Here is a 21,793-nt window from a genome sequence, read left to right as displayed (position 1 = left end):
ACTCAGGCAGGGTAAGCAGCTTTCTGTTTTGAAATGTTAGCAACTGCATTGAGCTGGAAGAGAAAGAAAATCAGTACTCTCAATTAAAGTCACTCATTCATGGCAGGACCTCACAGTCATCTTCATGAATGAAAAAACAGAGAAATCCTCCAGCTAATTTCAAGTAGATTTCAGCAAGCAATTCCAGGTTTAGCAGAGGCTAAATATCTTGCTCCAGCCCTTCTTCTTCTACTGGTATTTTCTTGCAGTAATTTGAAGGTTGGGGTGGTGAAGGGAACTTTTTAGCCTTAGGGCTGTGACTGTACATTTTCAAAGTCAGTCAGGAGGAGTTACATAAAACCTTTTTTCAGCTGGGTTTCACATTCATGTATGAAACCCATCTTTCAGGAAATCAGCATTTCTTTAAGCACTTTATGTCAATGTCCATTACGACAAATTTAATTCCAGTCTTCCCCTTTGATTGTCCATAACAGCAAAGCGGTAATCTAAAAGGTCATATACACCAGAAACAAAGCTTTGCTTCCTTCCATCTCTGCATACACACAGATGCTAGAAGTTAATCAGCTCAGAGCATTAATGACTTGTCCCAGGCTCATGGTCTTGCGAACTGCACTTCAAGGTGTTTTTAAAAAACATCTGGAGTCACCTGAAATATTTATCTTGCGTGATATAAAAAGATGCCTGTCTCCTGTCTCTTGGGGAGGGGGTAGACAGAAAATCCTTTGGCAGTTATGTCCCTGTGGTAAGAAGGGTCACCGTGGCATCAACAAGTGGCTAAACCAAACCGCCTGAAAAATCTACAAAACACTGCTCCCATGGATCTCTAAACCAGGAAGCAGGTTGTGAGCATGGACACAGTTCCTCAGCCTCCATGGCAAGCTGGACAGACTGCAGCATCTGCATGCTCCAGCTGTTGAAGAAAATGTTTGTTTAAAAGGAGAGTCATGATAGCCACAGTGATGTAAAGAGTAGCAGGCAAGGCACAAAGGAGAGGTAACCTCTATTAGCTGACAGGCCATGGGGCAAACCACGTCCTCTGTTTACTCAGGTGGGAGGCCAGGGGTGAGTAGGCTCTGCCTCCTCAGCTGCCCTGCATGGTGCAAGACAAAGGAACTGGTGCACAGTTGTTTCTTGCTCAGGGGAGGGGATAGACAGCATCACAGTCTTGACAATGGTATATGAACTAACAAAGCACGAAGTGGCTCTTTCTTGACTGCTCCATTACCGTAACAGACCAGGGTGCTAGGCAAGGTCCCAGCCTGAGGGAACTTCATGCACCATTCTCCCTGGGGAGGAAACAAAAACTCTGTGCTCAGAGGAGCGTGGTGTGCCAATGCATACAAAAGTACTGCTGGACTCACTGGGATGCTTTGCAAGTAGTCACTGCAACAGATGTGAGACAGTGGACCCTGGTCTGGTTTCCCTGTGGGACAAAACAATATAAAGAACAGAAAACAAGTCTACTGTTTTGTTGTTGCATACAAGGAAGAAGGGCTCTGCCACTGATATTCACAGAAACTCACTCTTTACCCTTGCCAAGACCTGGTATCACATCTAATGCACTTCTACCTGGGACAGGTTCCATGGCATGCCTCCATAAGTCTGTTTCCTACAAATACTGTATTATAATGTAATTAAATCTAAATTAATCTTCTGCAGCCAGCCTGCTGAGAACAGCATTGATGACAATCCAGATTCACTCTGCTATTTAGAGGGGAATGACAGCTCTGAGGTCCCTGTGGTTTGCCAAATAGTATTGACAAGTGACTTTACTTAGAATCTTACCTCCTCTTCTCACATCCATTGGAGAAAATTTCACAGTGTGACTACCTTGGATTAGGTTTTCTGCTCCTACCAGCATGCATTTATCTGCACAGGATCTGTGCCACCATACTCAAAGCCATGAAGAACATGTTCTCTGCTTGTCACAGTTGTGGTAGACAAATGCAAGTGAAGGACTTCTTGTCATTAGGGTTAGGACTTTTTCAAAAATTATATTAATTCACAACTACAGCCAAGACAGGCCTCTTACATCCATGAAAGAATGAGCAGAAAGAGGGACAGTTACACCCCCAGTTTAGCAGCAGGGCTCAGTTCAGTTTGCCTTGCCCTATAAGCATAAGGACAACTTCATACTGAGCCATCTCATGTGTATGCAGTTTCTGAGGGTCACTTTTGCTTGGAGCCTGCCCTCCACCATTCCCTGGCAGAAGCCAGACATTCACCTTGCATCAGCAAGGCGTTTAGCTGGTGGTCTCTCCCACAGAGCACTGTCAGGCCCTGCCAAGCTCTGCCAACCCAAGCAAGCGTAGACCACATCCAAGAGTACCTGGAAAAAAAGTCTCTTCTTATTTTGTCTAAGAGCCGAAACAGTTGGTCAGACTAGAGCAATTAAGAAATGAGGCATGATATTTTTCACAGCAGAGGAAATACAGCATTTTTCCCTTGGCTTGTTGTGATAGGAGCCCACTAGGTAGAAACCATTTGTCATCATGAATGACATTTTTCATTGCTTCCGCTAGCATTTACAGGGGAATTTATCTGAAGGAGTCTACATCCTTTATGTGGAAGCACTAGAGAGATATTTTTAAAAAATACAGTCTTTATCTTCCAGCTTTCTTTCTGCTAGTGATACTATTTACTATTATCTTTGGGTCAGTGCATCAGTACCACTGCAACGATAGTCTCGCTGCACTTGGTGGTCCACAGGAAACACTTGTTTTATTAGCTTTCTAGGCCGCATGTTTCCTCAAACTGCAAATTTAAATGTACAAAGACAAAAAGAAACAAAACAGTCAATCAGCAGAAGAGTATGAAGAAGAAAACCACGCCAGACCAGAAATATATCACACATTTAAAAAAAAAATCTAAATGAAGAGCCTAATTTTAAGAAGAGTGCTACCAGGTGCCTACATGATGCTGCAGAGACAATAAATGCCTCAAAATCCTCTTCCAAAAGCAAACACACCTCTGAGGTTTCTAGTAACTACTGTGTTGTTGCCTTTCAGAGGCTGTACACTGCTAAATACACTCATTAGACTTGTGCAAGAAAGAGGGCCTAGCTGCCACACTGTCCCTGACAATGTTGCCTCCTGCGGAGCCTGCAGGGTCTGGCTGTTCAGCTCCCTGCATATGGTGAGTCCTGTGGTACTTTTCTCCTTCATGTTGACCCTTAGAGCTGCCACTGACCCAGAAACCCCCCAGCAGATAACAGGTTGCCTGAGTATGTAATCCTACGTGGTTATTAAGATGTTCTTCTGGAAATTTCCTCCTGTTTCAGAGGGCATAACAACTAGAAAAAGAGACTGCCCAGGGAGAAGCAACAGAAATACTGAAAAAACCCCAACTACCCACAAGCCATTTTTCACTTGCAGAAGCCAAAAAATACATAATTTTACTGTATTTTGGACTGCAAAATCAAAACAAATGCTATATCTGGAATATTTACTAGGTACTAAATAGTATTAGTACTAATACTAGATACTAATACTATTACTGACTATTACTAACTATTACTATTACTAACTACTAGTACTACTAGTAATAGTACTAGTACTCAATAGTGGGTAAAATGATTGTACATCCTAGGGACTGCAGGATCATCCCAAGCCTGATCACATGCTTGCAAACAATCCCACTTAAAATGCATTTTTTTGTTGCTGCAGTGTGTCAAAGTTCTTGACGGGTTTGGAAAGCAGCAAGACAAGGTAACAGAAGAGCTTAGTGGTGCAACAAAGAACAAAGGTTCAGTTTTTCTACTGAAAACGGGGTCCATGCCTTGCTGTGCAGAGAAACAAAGGGGAAAGGTCTGCATGTGCTTCCCCTGAGTGCTCAGATGCACTCACTACCACTGTAAGAAGCATACTAGCTTAGCAGCACAGCAGTTTTTTCTCCAGGACCGATTCAAACTACTGGGGTCAAGCTTTAGCTTGCACTGGTTTTCCCCTAAATCAGAGACTGCAGACATGATGGGCTTGGAAATTTTTGATTTTGGGTTGGTTTGGGGTTTTTCTGAGGAAACGTTTGGTAAGAGAACAACTTTCAAATACATGCATCTTTTCACATCAGGCTTGCCCTCATCAGCCTGCTCAGTTCCCGGGTGATCTGCTCCTCAGTTGGCAGGACGTTTGAACTCAGTCCCCAAGAGCTGGTGTGCAATGAGCTCTTTGCTGGAGCGTTCTCCAATTGAGTGAGAATTGCTAAAGCTAGAGGCTGCCTGCAAGTAGATTCTATGCCATAAGGTGAAGGTGAGAAGGCTGGAGGAAGGCAATGCCCAGCCCTGTGATATCTTCTGTCTGATACAGCCCTCGTAGTCTGATTTTTTTCACATAATCTCTATCAAACCTGAGTGCCTTTAGCAGATATTTCCTTGCTTTTAAGTACTTTTGTTTCATAAGTTGCAAGACAGAGAAGGGTCTTGTTATACTCAACCAACTTGTGAAAGCAGCTCTTCTTTCTTATCTGAAAATGTGCTTATTCATTCCGGCAAGCTTTAATGTAACATAAGCACTGTTTCCCGCTTTGCAAGGTGTGGCTGGATGCAAGAGGTGCCACAGGGCTGCCAGGCAGCCAGTGCTGGCAGTGGTCCTGCCAGTGGAACAGAGGAGGGTGGCAGCCAGAGGTGCTGACCCTGGGGCAAGCCAAGCCATCATCCCCCTAACCATCCCATCCTTTAGGGCAGTCTTTCTACGGCTGGTTCTGCAGGTGAATTAAAAAGCCAGAAAGTTCAAGGGTTAAATTTCTAGGTCTCTCTTCCTAAACTGACTTTACAGCAGATAGATCATCCCCTCCCAGAACCATCACATGTCCAAATCTCTGCATTGGGTGTTACGTAGCAAACCCAGATCAAGAGAAAAGTGATTCAAGGAAACAAATATAAATATGCCAGTAAACAGAAGCACCTGTTCACATAGTATTTGCAATATAGTATCAGTACTCACTAGATTAAACCACGATAGTGATAGAATATCCTGTACCAATCTTTCATGGATAGATAACATCAACAACATAAGCTTGACCACTCAAGACTGAAACACGGAGTATGTGAAAAAGAGAAGTAATAAGGAAAGGGTTATGAAGCCGGTATTCTGAATTTTATTTAATTACAAAGCATTGATAAGTGCTAGAGACATAAACTGACTCCTTTGACCTTCTGAAGTATCCTTTTTTTCCCCTCTCCTTTGTGAGCTATGTTTACTCTATTTCTCCTTGTATAGACCTACTGTACCAAACCACGTAATTCCAGGAAGTTTTTTCTTCAGCAGAAATTTCAGGCTTGAGAACAAATTCAGATAGACTGATGCAAAATGGTGTAAATGAGAAGGAAAACGGATTGGACATCGTTATAAAAGCTGAAAATCAGTAATTAGTGATCATAAATAGTAGTAATTAAAACTGCAGGCAGAAAAATTACAGATAGGTAGCTAGACCAACAGATTCATTAAAGTTAAATACCAAACTCTCTCTCCTGGTCATACAGCTCACTTACTGTGACCAATTTTGAACTCTGGAATAAATGACCTCTTCATTACCATGGAACGAGCTTGAAAAGTGGGAAAGCCAGGGCTAACTGAGCCATGAATCTGTATTTTGGCTGCCTTATAAATGTCAGGCATTATCAAACGTCACTACACCAATTAAACATGCGACACATGAGTTTGCTAGCATAATGAAGTTCGGCACCATGGGTATTATGGCTTCACATCTAATACTACTTTGTGCACACACTTGCATGACGTATTATGATGAAGCCTTGATTACCTGAATTTTACCTGCAGCTTTTTGTCATTGGCTTCTGACTGGCTCAGGGCAAAAAGTGTGTGTGGGGCTCACTTAGTGAGCAGCAATTCAACAGTTTGTTTTCTTTTGGCATGGTTCCACAAGCTGTACTTGGGGACCATGGCTCTAACAAAAGAATGGCCGATTTCCTTCTGGGGTTTTCAGTGGTGGTCATCCAGTGTGGGCATTTCACAATTAACTAGCCAATTTGCTGCCTGTGTGCTGAAAGGCATGCTGTTTGAAGCTGTGAGAATTTAGATCTTGAGCCTATGGATATTCCTTAATCTTGGGTAACTAATCTGAGCCATCAAGGATTTTTAAAGAGACTTTAGTACTTTTACATCGGCTCCCCAAAGTGCACAGGAGCAAAATTTATTTGAAGTGAGGTTTTCTTTAATATCCCTCAGGAACTTAGCAGCAGTAGCAGGCAAAGGAATTCATCCTTTCAGGAAGCACTCAGCTGCTTGAAATGGAAAACATTTTCCACATCTTCTTCCAGGAAAGGCAGCAGGGTCCCCAGAAATCAGAGACAACTTCTGGCCATGCCTTGCTGTTGCCAGGGTATTGTGAAACTTGCATGGGGCAGGGGCACTGCAAATGGTCACAAATTTAAAGCCACTAGGTGCAATAAAGCAGTTAAATAAAAGCTGTTGGGGTGGTCTTGAACCTAGTATTTCTTAGTCTCAGTGTTTGGAAGGTTAATATTTTAACACTGTGTTCTCTGAGTGTAACTCCTGAGAGACAGTGACTTCAGCTCCTCAGTAAAAACCTTCTCCCCATTTTTCATCCCTGATCACAGGCTTTAAGAGCTCACTTGAGTTTTGGAACAGGCCTATGTCCCCTTACTTCACTGTGCTGTCACAGCAGAGTGCAAATACAGGAAGAAAAAACGAAGGCAGCCTTGTAGATAGCTTGAGTGTGTCTCTGATAAGTACTCAGAGTTGGCCTATTTGGGACCTTTCTCAACCCTCCTCCCACTGCTGTCCCTGTTATTTCAAATACTGAAAAAGGCAATGAATAATAAATAGCTTGGAATAACAGTTTGTATCTAGTCCTGTTTATTGAAACACCTGCCAAATGTGCACAAAACACATGGAGGGCTATTTCAGGATGAGGTATGCACCCTGGAGAATACAAAAACCACCATACAAACACACCTACATGCTATGTGTGGATGACTTGGAATTTTAATGGAGGACTGGCTGCTTTTGGCTGGTCCTTTCCCCCAGGAACCAAGCATGTGAGGCACTCTGACCCAGCTCTTGGTGTTTCCATGAGAAGCATCTGTGAAATAGTGGGACAAAGCTGGTTGCTTCAGTTTCCCCAGGACCCTGTGTCAGTGTGGGGACAGAGAGTCCCTAGGATGTGCAGGTGTTTGTTGAAGTGCTTGAGGTCAAACAGTCTCAAACGTAGTGATGGAGTCTATAACATGACACATTTCACAGCAGTCCTGATCTTCAGGCACTGCTGAGAAGCTGCATCTTTGAAAAATAAAATTAGTTTCCTAAGACAGGTACCCACAGCCCTGGGCTGTAGTTGAAGATCATGTGACATGTCAGGGCAAGAACAATTCTGCCCTTTTTCACCACAGTGGCAGAGTAAATTGGAAAATGTGGGCAAAAAGGCAGGTGAGGCACAAATCTGTAGTGTTGGAAGACCCTCAGTCACCAGTTGTGTGAGTGAGAAGTACCTAGGCATCAGGTATCTCTTGATCAGCTGACGTTACCATAGCAACATTTATTAAAACTTTTTAATGAGACCCCTGAAATATAAAGGCTGTCCAGCGATACTTACTGAATGTTGCCAAGGCAACCTATGTTTTCCTCAAACTGTCTGGTTTTGCGAAACTTCAACCACACAATGCATTTAAGCTGAGTTTCAGTTAATCAACCAAAGATTGTGGGCAGATGGGTATTTCAGCAATGGAAAGGACTGCCTGTTGCAGCCATAGATGGAGTATTCAGGCATTAGAAAGCCTCATCGATTCCTTTTGATACTCTTGATCAAAATATTGTGCAGAGACCAATGCCTCTGTTAACAAAACTTTCCAAGCCTCCATGTCAATGTCTCCATGTCTCTTCACCATATCCCTCCTCATATTCAGGCACAAAAACAGTGTTTAAAAAAAAAAGAAAGAAAGAAAGAAATTAACTAATGTAGCCACGTATGGCCTTCGGTGACCTCTGAGAATTATCTGTTCAGTTTGGGTCTTTTCTGAGCCGTGTCTTGCAATAAATCAATGGCTGCTTCAACTCCCAGTTCTGTGGCTCTGTGAGAGGGCAAGGATTAACCATATCTGTCAGTCACCTGTTAACAAGCACCTTGCTACAGAGATGACACATTACCATATGATGTGACTAGTGAACCAGGAAGGGCTTTGGGTTTTTTGTCCATGTGCTGTGAACCAGATAATTACATGGCTGAGGGCTGTTATATTTATCTAGATGTTGGCGGAGCAAGGGAGAATCTACTGATAGGCAGCCGTGCAGGAGGCAGGCAGACCTACATACATTGTAAGCTTTGGATTGAGAGCAGGGAAAACAAAACCAAACTAAAACACTCACATGTCACAGCATGTGCACAAGAATAAACCAAACTAACCCTGACACTCTCCACGGGTCAAATGTGGCTGTAGGAATAAGCAGATATCCAGGGCAGAGGATTAATTTGGCTCAGGCCAGAGATAGAAAGGGGAGAAAGTGACCCAGATAAAGACAGGAAGGATTTAGAGGACAACTTTTGCCCTAGCTAGTGACCACAGCATTAGCTTTTCCAGCATTTTTGAATACCAGAAGGAAACTGGTTTGTCTGAGCTGAACATTTGCAATGCAGGGGAACTGTCAGGGGAGTGCTGGAAAAGCATCTCTGGGGACTAGTTATCTCCAGCCTCACCTGGGATTTTAGCAGGGCTGCTTTGGTTTGCTGCAGGGAGAGCCAGAGGCTGAGAGACTGCTAAACATGGAGGGAAGGTCATCGCCGAGGCTGACAGTGCCAAGTCAGACAGAAACCTTGCACAGGAAAAGCAGTATGATGGATTATTCAAGTTTTCTCCTGGAAGGAAAGGCAGCCTCAAAACTAACCTTAAATCCCTCTGCACAAACCAATGACACACAGTAAGAGAAGCTCCTCCGGCACTTCCCAAGCTCAACAATTAGCTTTTACTTAGGCAAAGCAGTGCTGGCCAGTGACCTTTTGCGACAGAGTATGGGGGACACTCTCATGGTTATCTGTAAGTGTCTTTGTAACTGACAAAAGTGGTCCTTCCTGTGCCCGGGTATCTCAGCAATGCACGCAGTCCACAGGTCATGATGAAGTCAGCAGGACCTGTGGTTCCTCTGCAGCTCTGGAAAGGCAAGGCCATCAGACTACTCCGAAGGCCAAACTATCTCCTTACAGGATGCAAAGCTACTTGGCTCAGTAAACCACCATACCTGCAGAAACTGAAAGCTCCATAAACACTTCTGCCCTTGAAATCCTCTTTCTCTAACAGGGGATGGATTCAGACTGTGGACACTCCCACAGTCCTCACCTCCTGGGAAGCCCCAGCATGCACTCTTTTCCTGGCCAGGATCCTTGGAGTCTTTCTTTAGAAGGGGCTTAGCAAGAGAGCTACACCTGGACAAATGCCTGCCCAGTGTAAAGTGTGTTTTGCTGCTTCTGCAAACGAGGCACTTCTGCCAAACTCATATTCTTGTTTGGAAAATTTGCTGTTCCATCCTGCAATAACGTTGATTGGTGCTGAATATGGAAGTAACATTTTCTATATTTTGCTGTCCATAAAGACAAACGCCCTTTGAAAGCTCAGCAACCTGAGGGCAAGGACAAGAATAGACTTTGAATGGCCATGAAAACATCCTGAAGTGACATTTTTTTCCCCCAAGGCTGAGAGACCTAAAGCCCTGGTGAGACTTTGTGCTTTTGCTGACTGCTATTATCAAAAGGCAAGACAAGGAAGACCATGGAGGGCATGGTTACACTGTAGATAAACCCTTGAGAAGTGAAATAGACAAGCTTTCCTTTGACTGCAAAACAAATCTGAGAAGCAGGACAAACATGATGAGCACAGTAGCCCTGTGAAAAGGAGGCAAAGCATATCCAAGATAGATAATAAATTTAATGCTACCTGAAATACATGGCTGATGAATTGTTTGGAGTCAAAGCTGATTACTAAGGTCATTAGCATCTGACCTGGAACAAGGAGCTCGCAGAGATGTGACAGGGGAGCAAATAAGGGCAGCAGACTGTTTTGTGAAATACAGAAGTCAGCCCTAGATGTTCTCTTTTTTAGACATGGATTCTGTCAAGCACAAACTTACTATGTCAGGTAAAAGGGAATTTGCTTGTAAATCCAGAGCCACGCATAAAAGGCTCCTGACAGGAGGCATCTCCACATGCCGGAAACCCACAGGCCCACCAGATCTACATTGCACTTTAACGCATCCCCCTGTGGCTTTCAAGTAGCTAATGAACAGAGGAAGGTTCCCTCCTCCCCTTCCCTATAGCATGCAATGTATAGGGGAAAATCCTTCCTTTTACACCGTAAAGGAATTGCCTAACTGTTGCAGCCCATCTTTTTGGTCATGGTGTTCAGGCTTCTTTAGCAGTACACAGAAAGACTTTGCAAGGAGGACACATGCAGCTTACAATCATCAAGTAGATATTTATTGGCTAGCAACACAAAGTATTGCTAGGATTTAATGAGCAGCTCAGACAAGCATCATGCTCACCATCCCTAGAAGGCACCTGAGGAATCACTGGTGGCCAGGAAGGCATCAGCCGGATGGGGAAGGGCTAGCCTCTGGGTATCCCCAGGATACGGCCTCTGTATTGATGAGTTGCTTTCATTTCCCAGGTCATTTGACACAGATAGCCCTGATAACCCCATCAATTACCAGCTCTGGTTTTTTTCACTTTAGGATATTATACCTTTCCAAGGTGGTGTTTATCCTTTTGAATCCTGTAGTATCTAAAAACCATGTCTCAACAAGCTTAATCCTGTGTGTGATTTTTCTTCTCTTATTGCGGACTTTCTTACAATTGTTTCAGCAATTGCAGCTAAGGGGACAAACGGAGTATCAGATGGACAGGGCCTCTGGAGGTGGATTGTGGTTTGCACAAAGAGAGGCACATATTTTCTGCCACAATTTGGGGAGCGGTAGAGAGGTGAAAATGAAATGTATGAACAGTGTAACATGATATAAAATCCCAGCTGATTTTTGTGTGGCATCTCCCAGCAGCAGAAGCAGTTTAGGCCTGTCTCAAGGGTAGTCAAGAGGAGCAGCAGAGGAAGTAGTGTGATAGTTTTGCGTGGAGGACTATGGCAAAGGCCCGTTTCATACCTGAAGTTTGCTTTCCCTGGGGACAGGAGCCTGGCTGCAGAGGATAACTCTGCCCACAGTGCCAAACAATCAGGAATCCTCCAGATCAATGATGTCTCCCTTTTTAGGTTGGGGTGTTTCTGCAGGTCCAACAACCCAAGTGAGAGAAGAAAAGAGACATGACACAGACTGGGTTCGTGCTAAGTGATTAGCAGTACCAGTATCATGTGTGCTGGGGAATCAGTAATTAGAAGGCTTCTCCAGGCAGTTCTGCTTCATGCATTAGCCTGGGAGTCTGCAGTCATGCAGTGGTTCCTGCATGGAACACTCAATAAGTAAACCAAAGGTCTCGCAGAAGAAAGCACACACCTCATGATGCAGCTCAACGTGAGATGAGGCAGCCTGCTTTTGAATAACTCACATCTTTCCTGGTGCTTCTGGGTCAGTTTCTTTGCATATGTACTTTGAGGGTAACTCTAAGGGGAGGAGGGCTGTGGCAGTAGCACCACAGGGTCCTGCACCTGCAGGCTAACTGCAGCAAGCTGGGCACCCTGCTGCTCCCCACAGCACTTGGAGACAAGCTGAGTGAGAGCTTCTTTGTTTCCTTTGTGAGTCAGAGCTGCTTCCCTGTGGCCTCTGCATGCAGGTGTCTGAACCTACAGACTCCTGCTCTGTGCAGGTGCCATGTTAGCTCCCTCTCAGGCAGCATTTGTGTCCTTTTGCCATGTGCTAGGTTTTGCCCAAGGTCAGCCCTTTCTTCCCTTTCAGCCTGAACTAAGCTACATAACACACACTCCAAAGGAAGAGCACTACCAGCACTGTTTCAACAGTGTTTTGCAGTGGCAGCAAATATAATGTAAAATCTCTCCAACTACTGCATGCTGCATGGTACTGGAAATTGTCTTGTTTTGACCAACTAGCTAGAAGGAAAAACTTGTGCTTTTGGTAAGCAGTCCTACTGTCCCCAGCAAATTAAGAGTGATTACCTATTATTTTCACTTCTGTTGTTCATTGGTTACGATAAATGCAGGAGGTCTGTAGGTTTAAAAGATAGAAAAGAGCCGTTATTGTCTGGGCCATATAATGCAGTTGAGTAATTTTGCACTGAGCTCACAATCTACTCTATAAGGTTTGTGTTTATTCACCCCAAGAGTCTGGGTTTTCTAAAGGAAACCAAAACTCTTCCATTTGTAATCAAGCTGTACTTTGAGTCTCATCCCTTTTTCTCTTCTCTTCCATTTCCTTCCCCCATTTGTTCAAAGGATGAGAAGAATCAGGTATTGATCACAAATGCTTGGCTGCAGATGGTGAGTAACCTGTGTCAATAAAGCAAAAAAACCCTTTCTAATAGCAAACCACTGAATGTGATTTCTTGGCTGAAAAGCAAGACTGCTGTCTTTTATCTTGTCTATGGTGTGAAACAAGCAGGCATTCTGAGTCCTCTGAAATTTCTTTTGTGCTCCTTTTAGAGCTGAAAATTAAATGCAGGAGACTACGTTAATCCTTTGGGCAGACCTGTTGGCCTTTGGAGTGTGAAATCAACTGTGTTGTTAGGCCAGTGGATGTAGGGATCTAGTAACGAAGAGCCCAAGGTTATGGTGACACCATAGCAGAAGGAGACACTCTTCAAGGGCCTCAAGGCCCTCTCCAAGGCCAGTGACAGAGACCAGACAGCCAGTAAGACCCAGGCACCCTGCACTCAGTTTCTTCTGGGCAAATCCCCACTTCCCTCTGAAATGTGGAGCCAGGGGTGCCTCTGTGGAGGGCAGGGCACAAAGATCCCCAGCACTTGCCCCTGAACACAGAAGCAATGCAGCCATGCTGGACTATGTGGAGACTGCTTGGACTGGGTGGTGGGGTGGCCAGGGACCACAAGGATCCCCATGCTGCATTGCTACTGGCAGTGCCCATGCACGTCAGTGGAAGCATTGCCTTCCCTTGCACTTTACAAACCTCATCCATAATTGTTCCTCCTCCCTCTTCTGCAACCTGCTTCAGCTGAAGAGTGACCTGCACTGGCCATGCAGGATAAACAAAACTGATCTTCACTTAGGGCTTTGGGGGAGGGAGTTTCCCATCAGGTCTGCTGCTGGCTGCATACGGGAAGAGGTATAGTCTTTTCTTATCACTTATAAACTGATGTCCGTAATGGTTTGTGCTCAGTAAAGATGCAGCTCTGGAGGGAAAAGCCTGTGAGAGACCTGAATGATTGAACTTATTCTGCTTTGACTTGAGCAGCCAAATACTATCTCATGTTAATGGATGCAGATGAAAGACTGTTTCTTCCTCGGCTAGCTGCTGGGATTTACAGCAGAAATGAGTTGTTTTCTATTGCAAAACCTAACCCAGACTAACCTATAGAACTACAGGATTGTTAGGATGGGGCCTGTGGGACCCCTGCAAAGATGTTCCACAGTTATAGCACTGGTAACTGTTTCCCTTGCAGCCCTTTGATACAGTTCTGCTGTAGGTCACAAAGTTTGGTGCAAAAGCTGTGCCTGCACCTTTCTTGAATTACTGTTTGTGCTGGGGTGGAGGAGGGGGGATCGGAAACAATCCCTTGGGATATACCATTCACTTGCCCACCTCTCATAGCAAGGTGGTTATTAAAAGAATCACCCAACCTTTGTAACAGATTAAATTATTTCCACCAAAGAGGGACTGTCAGACCATGGTCCATGTACCACTGATGACACCCAAGACATTCAAGCCACCTCAGCTCAGAAACTGTGTGCCTCATGGAGGTGCCTACTGCCAGTGTTTCTGCCAGCCCACCAGAAAAGGTTTGGTATGCCTGGCTTCATGCCACAAGGTGGAGGAGTTAGACCCTAAATTAAATTACAGCTCACAGCATTCAGTCACCACACTGTGGATTCCACAGTATGCATGCCAACCTTTTTTAATAATTAAAGCCAAGAATTAAACTATTGTCATACTACTGCTATTGCTACTGGCAAAATCCATTCTGTTCCCATAATATTCCAGAAAACTTAAAAGACATTTACCAGCTCATATAATCTCATGTATGTGTTTGCCAACAGTACTGGGTTGATGTTTACTTGTCTTGGGATCAGTATGAATACCCAGGTGTGCAGAACTTGCGATTTCCAGCTGACCAGATTTGGGTGCCGGACATTCTTCTGTATAACAGGTAAGCAAGACATGTAATGGCCAGTGGGAGCCTAGAACTAGAGCATTAGATACTGAAAATCAACCATGTTTCACTAATATTCTGGGGATTTTTCCAACTGGGAATTTCGCTCTTACTTTTGAAACAGTAACAATAAAAGCAAACAAATGCCAGCTAATAGATATTTCTAAGAGTCTGTCTGTGTCTTCCCTGCTGTAGTTCTGCAGATGTCTTCTTTACCTTTTCCCAGTGAATGCAGAGAGAAAACAATCCTTATAATTACCATGGCTGTCCTGGAAGATTATTATCATATCTCTGCCATAGTGTTCCTGCCTGAACTAAACAAACAAATTTTCTTGTCACTTTCCTCATCACTCATATTTTATAAATCTCTCCATCATTCCTGTTCCCCTCTGAACACTCTCTAATCTGTTTTTCTTCCTCCAGAGCGGTAATCCAGTTCTCTAGCCAGCATTTCTGCAGTGTTGAATGGAGTGGAAAGTCTCTAGACAGATGTTTTCTTAAGGCTTTCTAGGAGGAGAGGATTTTGGTTTTGCTCTGATTAACATCTTAGTTTTGGACTTGTTTTTTGATCTGTCACAAACCCCAGATGTTGTACTTCAGCCTTGCCGTCTTACTAGATTTTTTTTCTGACATTTTTAAGGGTAATGCTTTCTAATCATCAAAACTGAATTTCATTCTGTTTGTGTCCAGTTCACCAAGATCTGTTCCCATTCCAAGCCCTCACTACAAGATATCCGAAGGAGGCTTGCAGTATCCTCAATTGTTTAAGTGTTCTTCTACATTTTACTCCTCAGTCTTTTTATTCATTTTCAGCCTTTGAAAAGGAGGCATATAGCCTGGTCCTGGTATTACTGCAGTTTGTTTATAAGAACATCAGGTGGCAAAGGCTTTCTGAAGTTCAGATATATCACCTGCCTCCTCTGAGTTAGTAAGAAAATTAGATTGATTTGATGCAGTTGGCCCTTGTGCCAACATCTGTGCCAGCTGTTTTCATCTTATTATCTTTGAAGTTAGTCTGATGTGTCTATAATTTGACCTTTTTTAAAACAAAAAAAAATCAGAGTTCTCTTTGATCTTCCCTAATCCACTGAGCCATTCCTTGTTCTCCACAAGCTCTCACAGATAATTGTTACTGCTTCAGAGAGTATTTTGGCAAGTCCCTTCAGTTCTCAAGAGTAAACGTCATCAGCCCTGCCAACCGGAATCTGTCTTATCTACACGTCTTTAACCTGTTCCTCCCCTATTCTGCCCTGGACTCCTGCCACTGTGCGAGAATTAATTGTGGTGAGCCACAGACTGTGAAGAGTGAAGCACAGAGGATGCAGGATACTGCAGCTCTCTGCACCCTGTTGTTTCCTTTCCTTCAACAGCAAGTAATGGATCTATTTGGTCCTTTGTCTTTTCCTTGTTTCCTTGCATTTATAAAAACCTTTCTTGCTGCCTTTTATGTCTTTTGATAGCTGTCATTCATTCTGCACTTAACCTTTTCAATTTGATACCCTTTTTTCCTGCTGGGGAGTGATGACTTGTATGTGAATAAAGAATAGGTCACAGGAGGGATGGAGAATCTGAATTTCCATGTCTGGTTGTCAGACAGGGTGTGTAAGATGGTGTAGTCATGCAACGTAGACCTGCACATAGCCATTACAGGCAAGGTTCTACAGCATCAGCCAGGGTAACCCTCTGTAGTTAATTTCTTCCCAAGAGACCCTCTGGAGCAAGACCCCACACCTTCTCCCTTGAAGAATTCTTGTCTTTGTCCAGCTCATTACTCCCTTAATTTTCTCAGAATTGCTGGAATACTAAAGAAATTATCTTTTCTTGGTCCCTTTCACCTGGTTTTTGCTCTTAGAGGCTCAGTTAATCTCCTCCTCCAAGCCACAAATCTAAAACAACTTCTCCTCAGTTATTTCCTCCATTGCTTGAAGAAAACCCTTGGCCCCTCTGCATCCTAAAAGACTGCAGAATTGTTGCCTCAGGCCACCATTACTCTTATAGCAGACATCTGGGTACAAATACCTTGATTTTTCTTGTGAGCTGCCTGATTCTGACAGCATCCCCAGAAAAGCCAGACTGTCCAGTCTTCGTGTACAGCTACTCCTTTCAGTTCTGCCTTTGCTGTGAAACATCTAGCAGCTCTGCCTCTCACTTCTTTGAGGACATTACAGCATGCAAGCAGCATGCCTGGGTGTACACCAACAGTGTTTATGAGAAGCCAAAACAGTGATTGAGGGTGGACTCTTCTCCCAGGCATAGAACCTTAATTCAGACTCTGTGCATTAAATTCAGCCAGAAGATTATTTTTATGTTGACAGTTACTACATCTTAACTCAAACATCATCTTGCTTGTTCTTTGTTTTGTTTCGTTCATACTGTGTTATAGTGCGGATGAAAGATTTGATGCAACATATCACACAAATGTGCTGGTGAATTACTCTGGATCCTGCCAATATATTCCTCCAGGTAGGGCACAGAGAGCATTTGTTTGCTTTAAGTGAATGTGTAGCTTTGAATAACTACAAGCAGTTTTCCTTCATGAATGAAACCAAGGTGTTTAGAAGCAGTCTGTGGAAATTTTGTAATTATGGGACAAACCTACTGAAATAATTTAGGTCCATTATCAGTGGTGTATTTCCACTTCACAAATCAATAAATCAATAAATCACGCTCCTGAGCAGGTTTGCTTAGAACATTCAGAGGCCCAGCTGAGGTGTTGACTAAGGCAGGGTGGTGTGCACCCTCCCATCATGTTTCATGTGCAATCCAATTAGCTTTTGCTTGAGAGTGAAGAGTCATGTTACCACAGGACACCCCAAGAGCAGCAATTCCTCTGCAGTGAAGTCCTCCATGCCAGGTTGAGGCTACAACTCTGGGTGCAAAGACAAACTGAGACTGGTCTCAGCCAGCCAGACCTGAGCCTCAGCCTGTTTTCCATCTGTATTGCTGATTCAGAGTCTGTAGGGCCTAGGAGCCAGGACCTACCAGCAAATACATAAGCTATCCCTGCAGTCACTCACTGTAGTTGACAAGAAACACCCCAGCTTTTTGTCATAGCTGCTGGTGGACTGAATCCAAGTATCTCCACAGGGCCCACCAGGGAGAAAGTGGGTCTTTGCTGATGGCTGGTCCACTGTTGATCCCTACCCCTGAGACCTCTTATATCACCCCTGTGGTTTCACTGGGACAGACCCATGGGTAGGGTTGCTCTCCAGAGAGCCACATGAGACAGGAATAAAATTGGTATGTACCAGACAGAGCCTTCTCCATGCTCCAGGCAGGGAGGTGATGCAGAGGATGCCTATATGGGCAGATCTGGTGTCCTGCTCATCTCTTGGTGAGCTACAAACTCCATGGTGAAGAACTGGTTCCTTAAGAACAAAAGGAAAAGAGTAAAGACAGAAAAAGTAATGACAGAACTCTGGTGTATAAAGCACAGGAAATCCTTTGGTACAGGGATTTAACTGCTGCCAAACTACTTTGCAAAATTTTAGAAGAAAAACTTGGTAATCAGACCACTGACTGGCAACAAGGGCTTACAGAAGCAACTAGATTAATCATGACACTGAAAAACATGGAAGAGAGAAGATGGTGCTTCCAAAGCTTCATGAAAGTTTTATTTCCCGTGACTCTGAGAGCAGGCTGTACTCACTGCTGCTCTCCATTAGACAAACAATATCAGTGGAGGAGTACAGAGAAAGAACAAGAAGGGGGTAGCTGTCTGCTGTTAAGGAAAGGAGCAGAGCCAAGATTCAGGAGAAACTGAGAAAAGCCTCCATGTAGCCCATTCAAAAATAGCCATGATGGTGAGAGTCATACCTCCCAGAACATAAAGGGACAACTTAAGGGATCCCAGTCACCCCAGAGCACCAGTGTTTGTGCAGGGACATGGTCTTACACACATTGCTATGCCACAATGCCCTCAGCCTTTGCAGCAGCAGGCAAAGATAATAATCAAGGATCTCTGTTTTGGGGATTACTGCAAAACTGCAAAACATCAAACTCTGCTCAGTTAGGTGACTTAGACCTGGGATTCACATTAGCCTGTGTTCTAAAGCACGCAGGCAGACTAAGTGCAGTGTTGGAGATAATTTTGCAATGAAGCAGAAGCTGCCTTTCTTTCACACAGTGCCTCTGAGCTGGCCAGAACATGGTGAACTGGTGAGGTAAGATGAAGGCTGCAAAGATGCAGGCCCACAGGGAGGAGAATGTGCAGGGATGCCCTCTGTGCTTTGCCGCCAGCTGCCAGTGAGGAAGGCTGTGCAGATCATCTTCCCTACCCTCCAAGACTTCCATGCTGCTGGACAGCTGGGGGAGTCCCACAGCCATACCTGTGGCCCCAAGAAGAAAGTTTGGAGCGTCTATTCAGTTGTTTTTTTTCTTCTCTCAGATAATACGAAAAAAAAAAAAAAAGAGAGGAAATAATTAGATTGCAACACTATACAAGTATTCATCTCCTAAAATGCTTAAAATGTCACATGAAATAATGATAGCAGACTAGACACATCCAGAGTGTCTAGGCTCAGGTATACAGAAGAAAAAGGTGAGCATCAAGCAAGGTTTAGCATAACAATCTATTTTCAAGGGGCATGGGTGTAGTGCAGGGCCTGACAAGGAACTCTCTTCAAAGAGCTTGTCACAGTACTTCAAGCCACAGTACCTGGACATCTATCTAGTCTACACTCCTGTCAGGCCCTGCAGCACTGCCTGCGATCTGCTGGGGCCAGCCAACACTAGGAGACAGGCTGGGCTGCTCCTGCATGGCCAGAATATTCTGGGCAACCTAACTGAAGGATGCAGTGAAAGAGAGAGGGGTCTTCATGGGCCCCCAGGAAGGGAGGTTATTCCACTCATGGTAGCATCTTTCACCTGTCCTACTCGTTTGGTTATGCTGTGAATACATCACGCATGCTTTTGGAGCAGAAACTTACTCAAAATTGTTTGGACAAATAGGGTAGAAATGAACTGCGCCCTATATGTGCTTCATTCTGACTGATCTCTACCCACAGGCATTTTGAAGAGCACATGTTACATTGATGTCCGCTGGTTCCCCTTTGATGTGCAGAAGTGTGATTTGAAGTTTGGCTCCTGGACTCACAGTGGCTGGTTGATTGACCTGCAGATGCTCGAGGCTGATATTTCCAACTACATCTCAAATGGAGAATGGGATTTAGTGGGTAAATCAGCTGGCCTAAAAATTTTCAGTAGTCTAATTTTCAAAGGCAAACCCCAAATATATAGAAATTATCAATCCCACTGGGACATGAAATACAGATATTAGAAGTTTATATGCAGAGATAGGAAAAAAAAACCAAAAAAAAGAAAAAAAATCACAGATCGTAGACAACCTTTCAGCCACATTCATTGAGCTGTGTCTGAAAACACTGTGTTCTGAAGCAATTGCCTGCAACTGAGTTTGTGAAAGAAATCTACTGGTCCCGAGGCATCTGAGCAGCTTGTCAGTACTAAACTTGGGTTTGTCTTATGCAGGTCCATGGAACACTACTGTCACATCTACTCTGACAAGTCAATCAAAAACTGATTGGAGTGAAAAATACTGTTTCAGCAAAATTGGAATGAGCTTTTACAGCTCATTTCTCTCACCCAGAAAACCATCAAAGTGTCTACCAGTTCATAATAACTACAGTTCAGCATGTCTCTCTCCCCTTCTGTGCTTTGGAAGACACCTGCATTTTTAAAAGAGGAATCTGTGCTCAGATCTACCTATTCAGAGTGAGCTCCTAGTGAGTTATTTTGAACCCATCTATGCAGGTGTAAATCAGAAGCAATGCTATGGAAATTTATAGACCCTAGACCACCCTCAGGAGAGCTTGCAGGAGGGACATTTCATCTTCCATTCTGGATATACAGACAAGGAAATAACTGTCACTGACCAACTGTGTGCAGTTGTTTTACCATTCAGGGCATCTGAGAAATAATACAATAAGAAACCTAATCGGTGTTCAGTTTCGTGAGAAGCTAAAGGACTCTGTAGGGAAGTCCTCCGTAAGGAAGTCCTCCTAAAGTCCATCCATTTCAGAGCATTCCTGACTTTCCAGTTCTCCTTTATATTGCTTATTTCTGTCCAATAACTTTGCATATCTGATTAAGAGCCTGGCCTGTGGTTTAATTGCCTTCAACCCTGACCAGGATTGGACAAAACAGGCCCTTATCTAGCTCATACAGCAAAACTATTAACACCCCAGGCAAGCCATGGGCATATCCTTTATGGAGACTTTGCCATGATCCTGCCAAAATGTACCCATTGTCACATCTTTTGTCATATGCACAGAAACAGAAAAGAGGTGAGCTATGGTGGCCTAAAAGGTACAAGGTGCTGAGTTCTTCCAGCTCCCTTGACATTTCCTGGGCTGCTGCAGTCCCTGCCATGCAGCATCTCAGATAGTCTACTGCAGCTGGGTCACCACGGCCAACCCTGCAATACAACTATATTGGACAACTATGTCTCTTAACCTTCAGATATGACAGATTTTAAGCTTAAACTCTTTTGAAAATTAAGCCACATCCTGTTTTTCCTGACAAAACAAAGCAAATATGTATAAGAGAATGACAGGAAAATAAGAACCTGTGGCACCTGTCACATAGAAAATCCACAGCATGGTCTAGTGAACATGACGTCAGGTGTTTGTCACCATTCCCTGGATGCAGGAAGGTAAAATGCATGTTTTACTGAGTTATCTTTGGCCACCGCTCGCAAATCTTTCCTTGTTGAGGTTGGGATGCTCAGAACTGTTTTGATCTGGCCCAGATGACCTTTCTTGGCTAAGCCAGGTTCTAATGATTCAGAAGGCATTAAAATAAACCCTAGAAAACACAGAAGGTGGACTAAGAACAGCAGACGTCTTGCACTGTTGCCTCAGACGTTGCTAAAGACATTGGCTCATTTAACCCTGTAGTCATATATTTCAGCTTTCAAACAACATTGAACAGAGGCATGTTGTGCTGTGTCCCCTTTAATCTATTCATCCATATGTGCATCATTGGCCACAAGTGCTTTGAAATGTCTTTTGCCTGGTAACTTATTTGGGGGTGTCTTTCCTCCCTTACCAACTGCTAAAGGACACTTTGAAGCACTCTTCAATGCACAACGTGTGGTGGAGGTGCCGCATATTGGCTCAACAACCATTAGTTCTTGGGCCTCCAAAGGGTTACCCAGGAGCCCTCATCTCTCCCCACTACTCTGATCTCCCTCTCTGTAGGTGTTCCAGGAAAGAGGAATGAGATGTACTATGAATGCTGTAAAGAACCATACCCAGATGTGACGTACACCATCACCATGCGTCGACGTACCCTCTACTACGGCTTAAACCTACTCATTCCCTGTGTTCTGATATCGGGCCTGGCACTGCTTGTTTTCCTTTTGCCAGCTGATTCAGGGGAGAAGATTTCTTTAGGTATGTGATAAAGAATTCGTTTGTTTCATAAGCATTTCCTATAAAATGGAAAATAAATAACTTGTGGTGCTTGATGCATAAAGATTTTCCTGGAGGAGCAATACAAGTACTTGTTTGGTTGCAGAAACCAG

At 43.9% G+C, this 21,793-nt stretch overlaps 1 protein-coding gene across 1 annotated transcript in view; it reads left to right on the top strand.

Moving 5' to 3' along the window:
• The window catches only part of LOC104048075 (neuronal acetylcholine receptor subunit alpha-7), a 72,904-nt gene that overhangs the window by 28,655 nt on the left and 22,456 nt on the right, over positions 1–21,793 (top strand). Inside the window, exons 4-8 of the mRNA XM_064438187.1 lie at positions 12,359–12,403; positions 14,138–14,247; positions 16,634–16,713; positions 19,257–19,424; positions 21,468–21,662. Of these exons, the coding sequence (XP_064294257.1) occupies positions 12,359–12,403; positions 14,138–14,247; positions 16,634–16,713; positions 19,257–19,424; positions 21,468–21,662 (598 nt within the window). The remainder of the gene's footprint in view (positions 1–12,358; positions 12,404–14,137; positions 14,248–16,633; positions 16,714–19,256; positions 19,425–21,467; positions 21,663–21,793) is intronic.

This window comes from Phalacrocorax carbo, chromosome Z (assembly GCF_963921805.1).
Source record: "Phalacrocorax carbo chromosome Z, bPhaCar2.1, whole genome shotgun sequence".
NCBI classification, from domain to species: Eukaryota; Metazoa; Chordata; class Aves; order Suliformes; family Phalacrocoracidae; genus Phalacrocorax; species Phalacrocorax carbo.
This window is presented reverse-complemented; position numbering and strand designations above follow the sequence as displayed.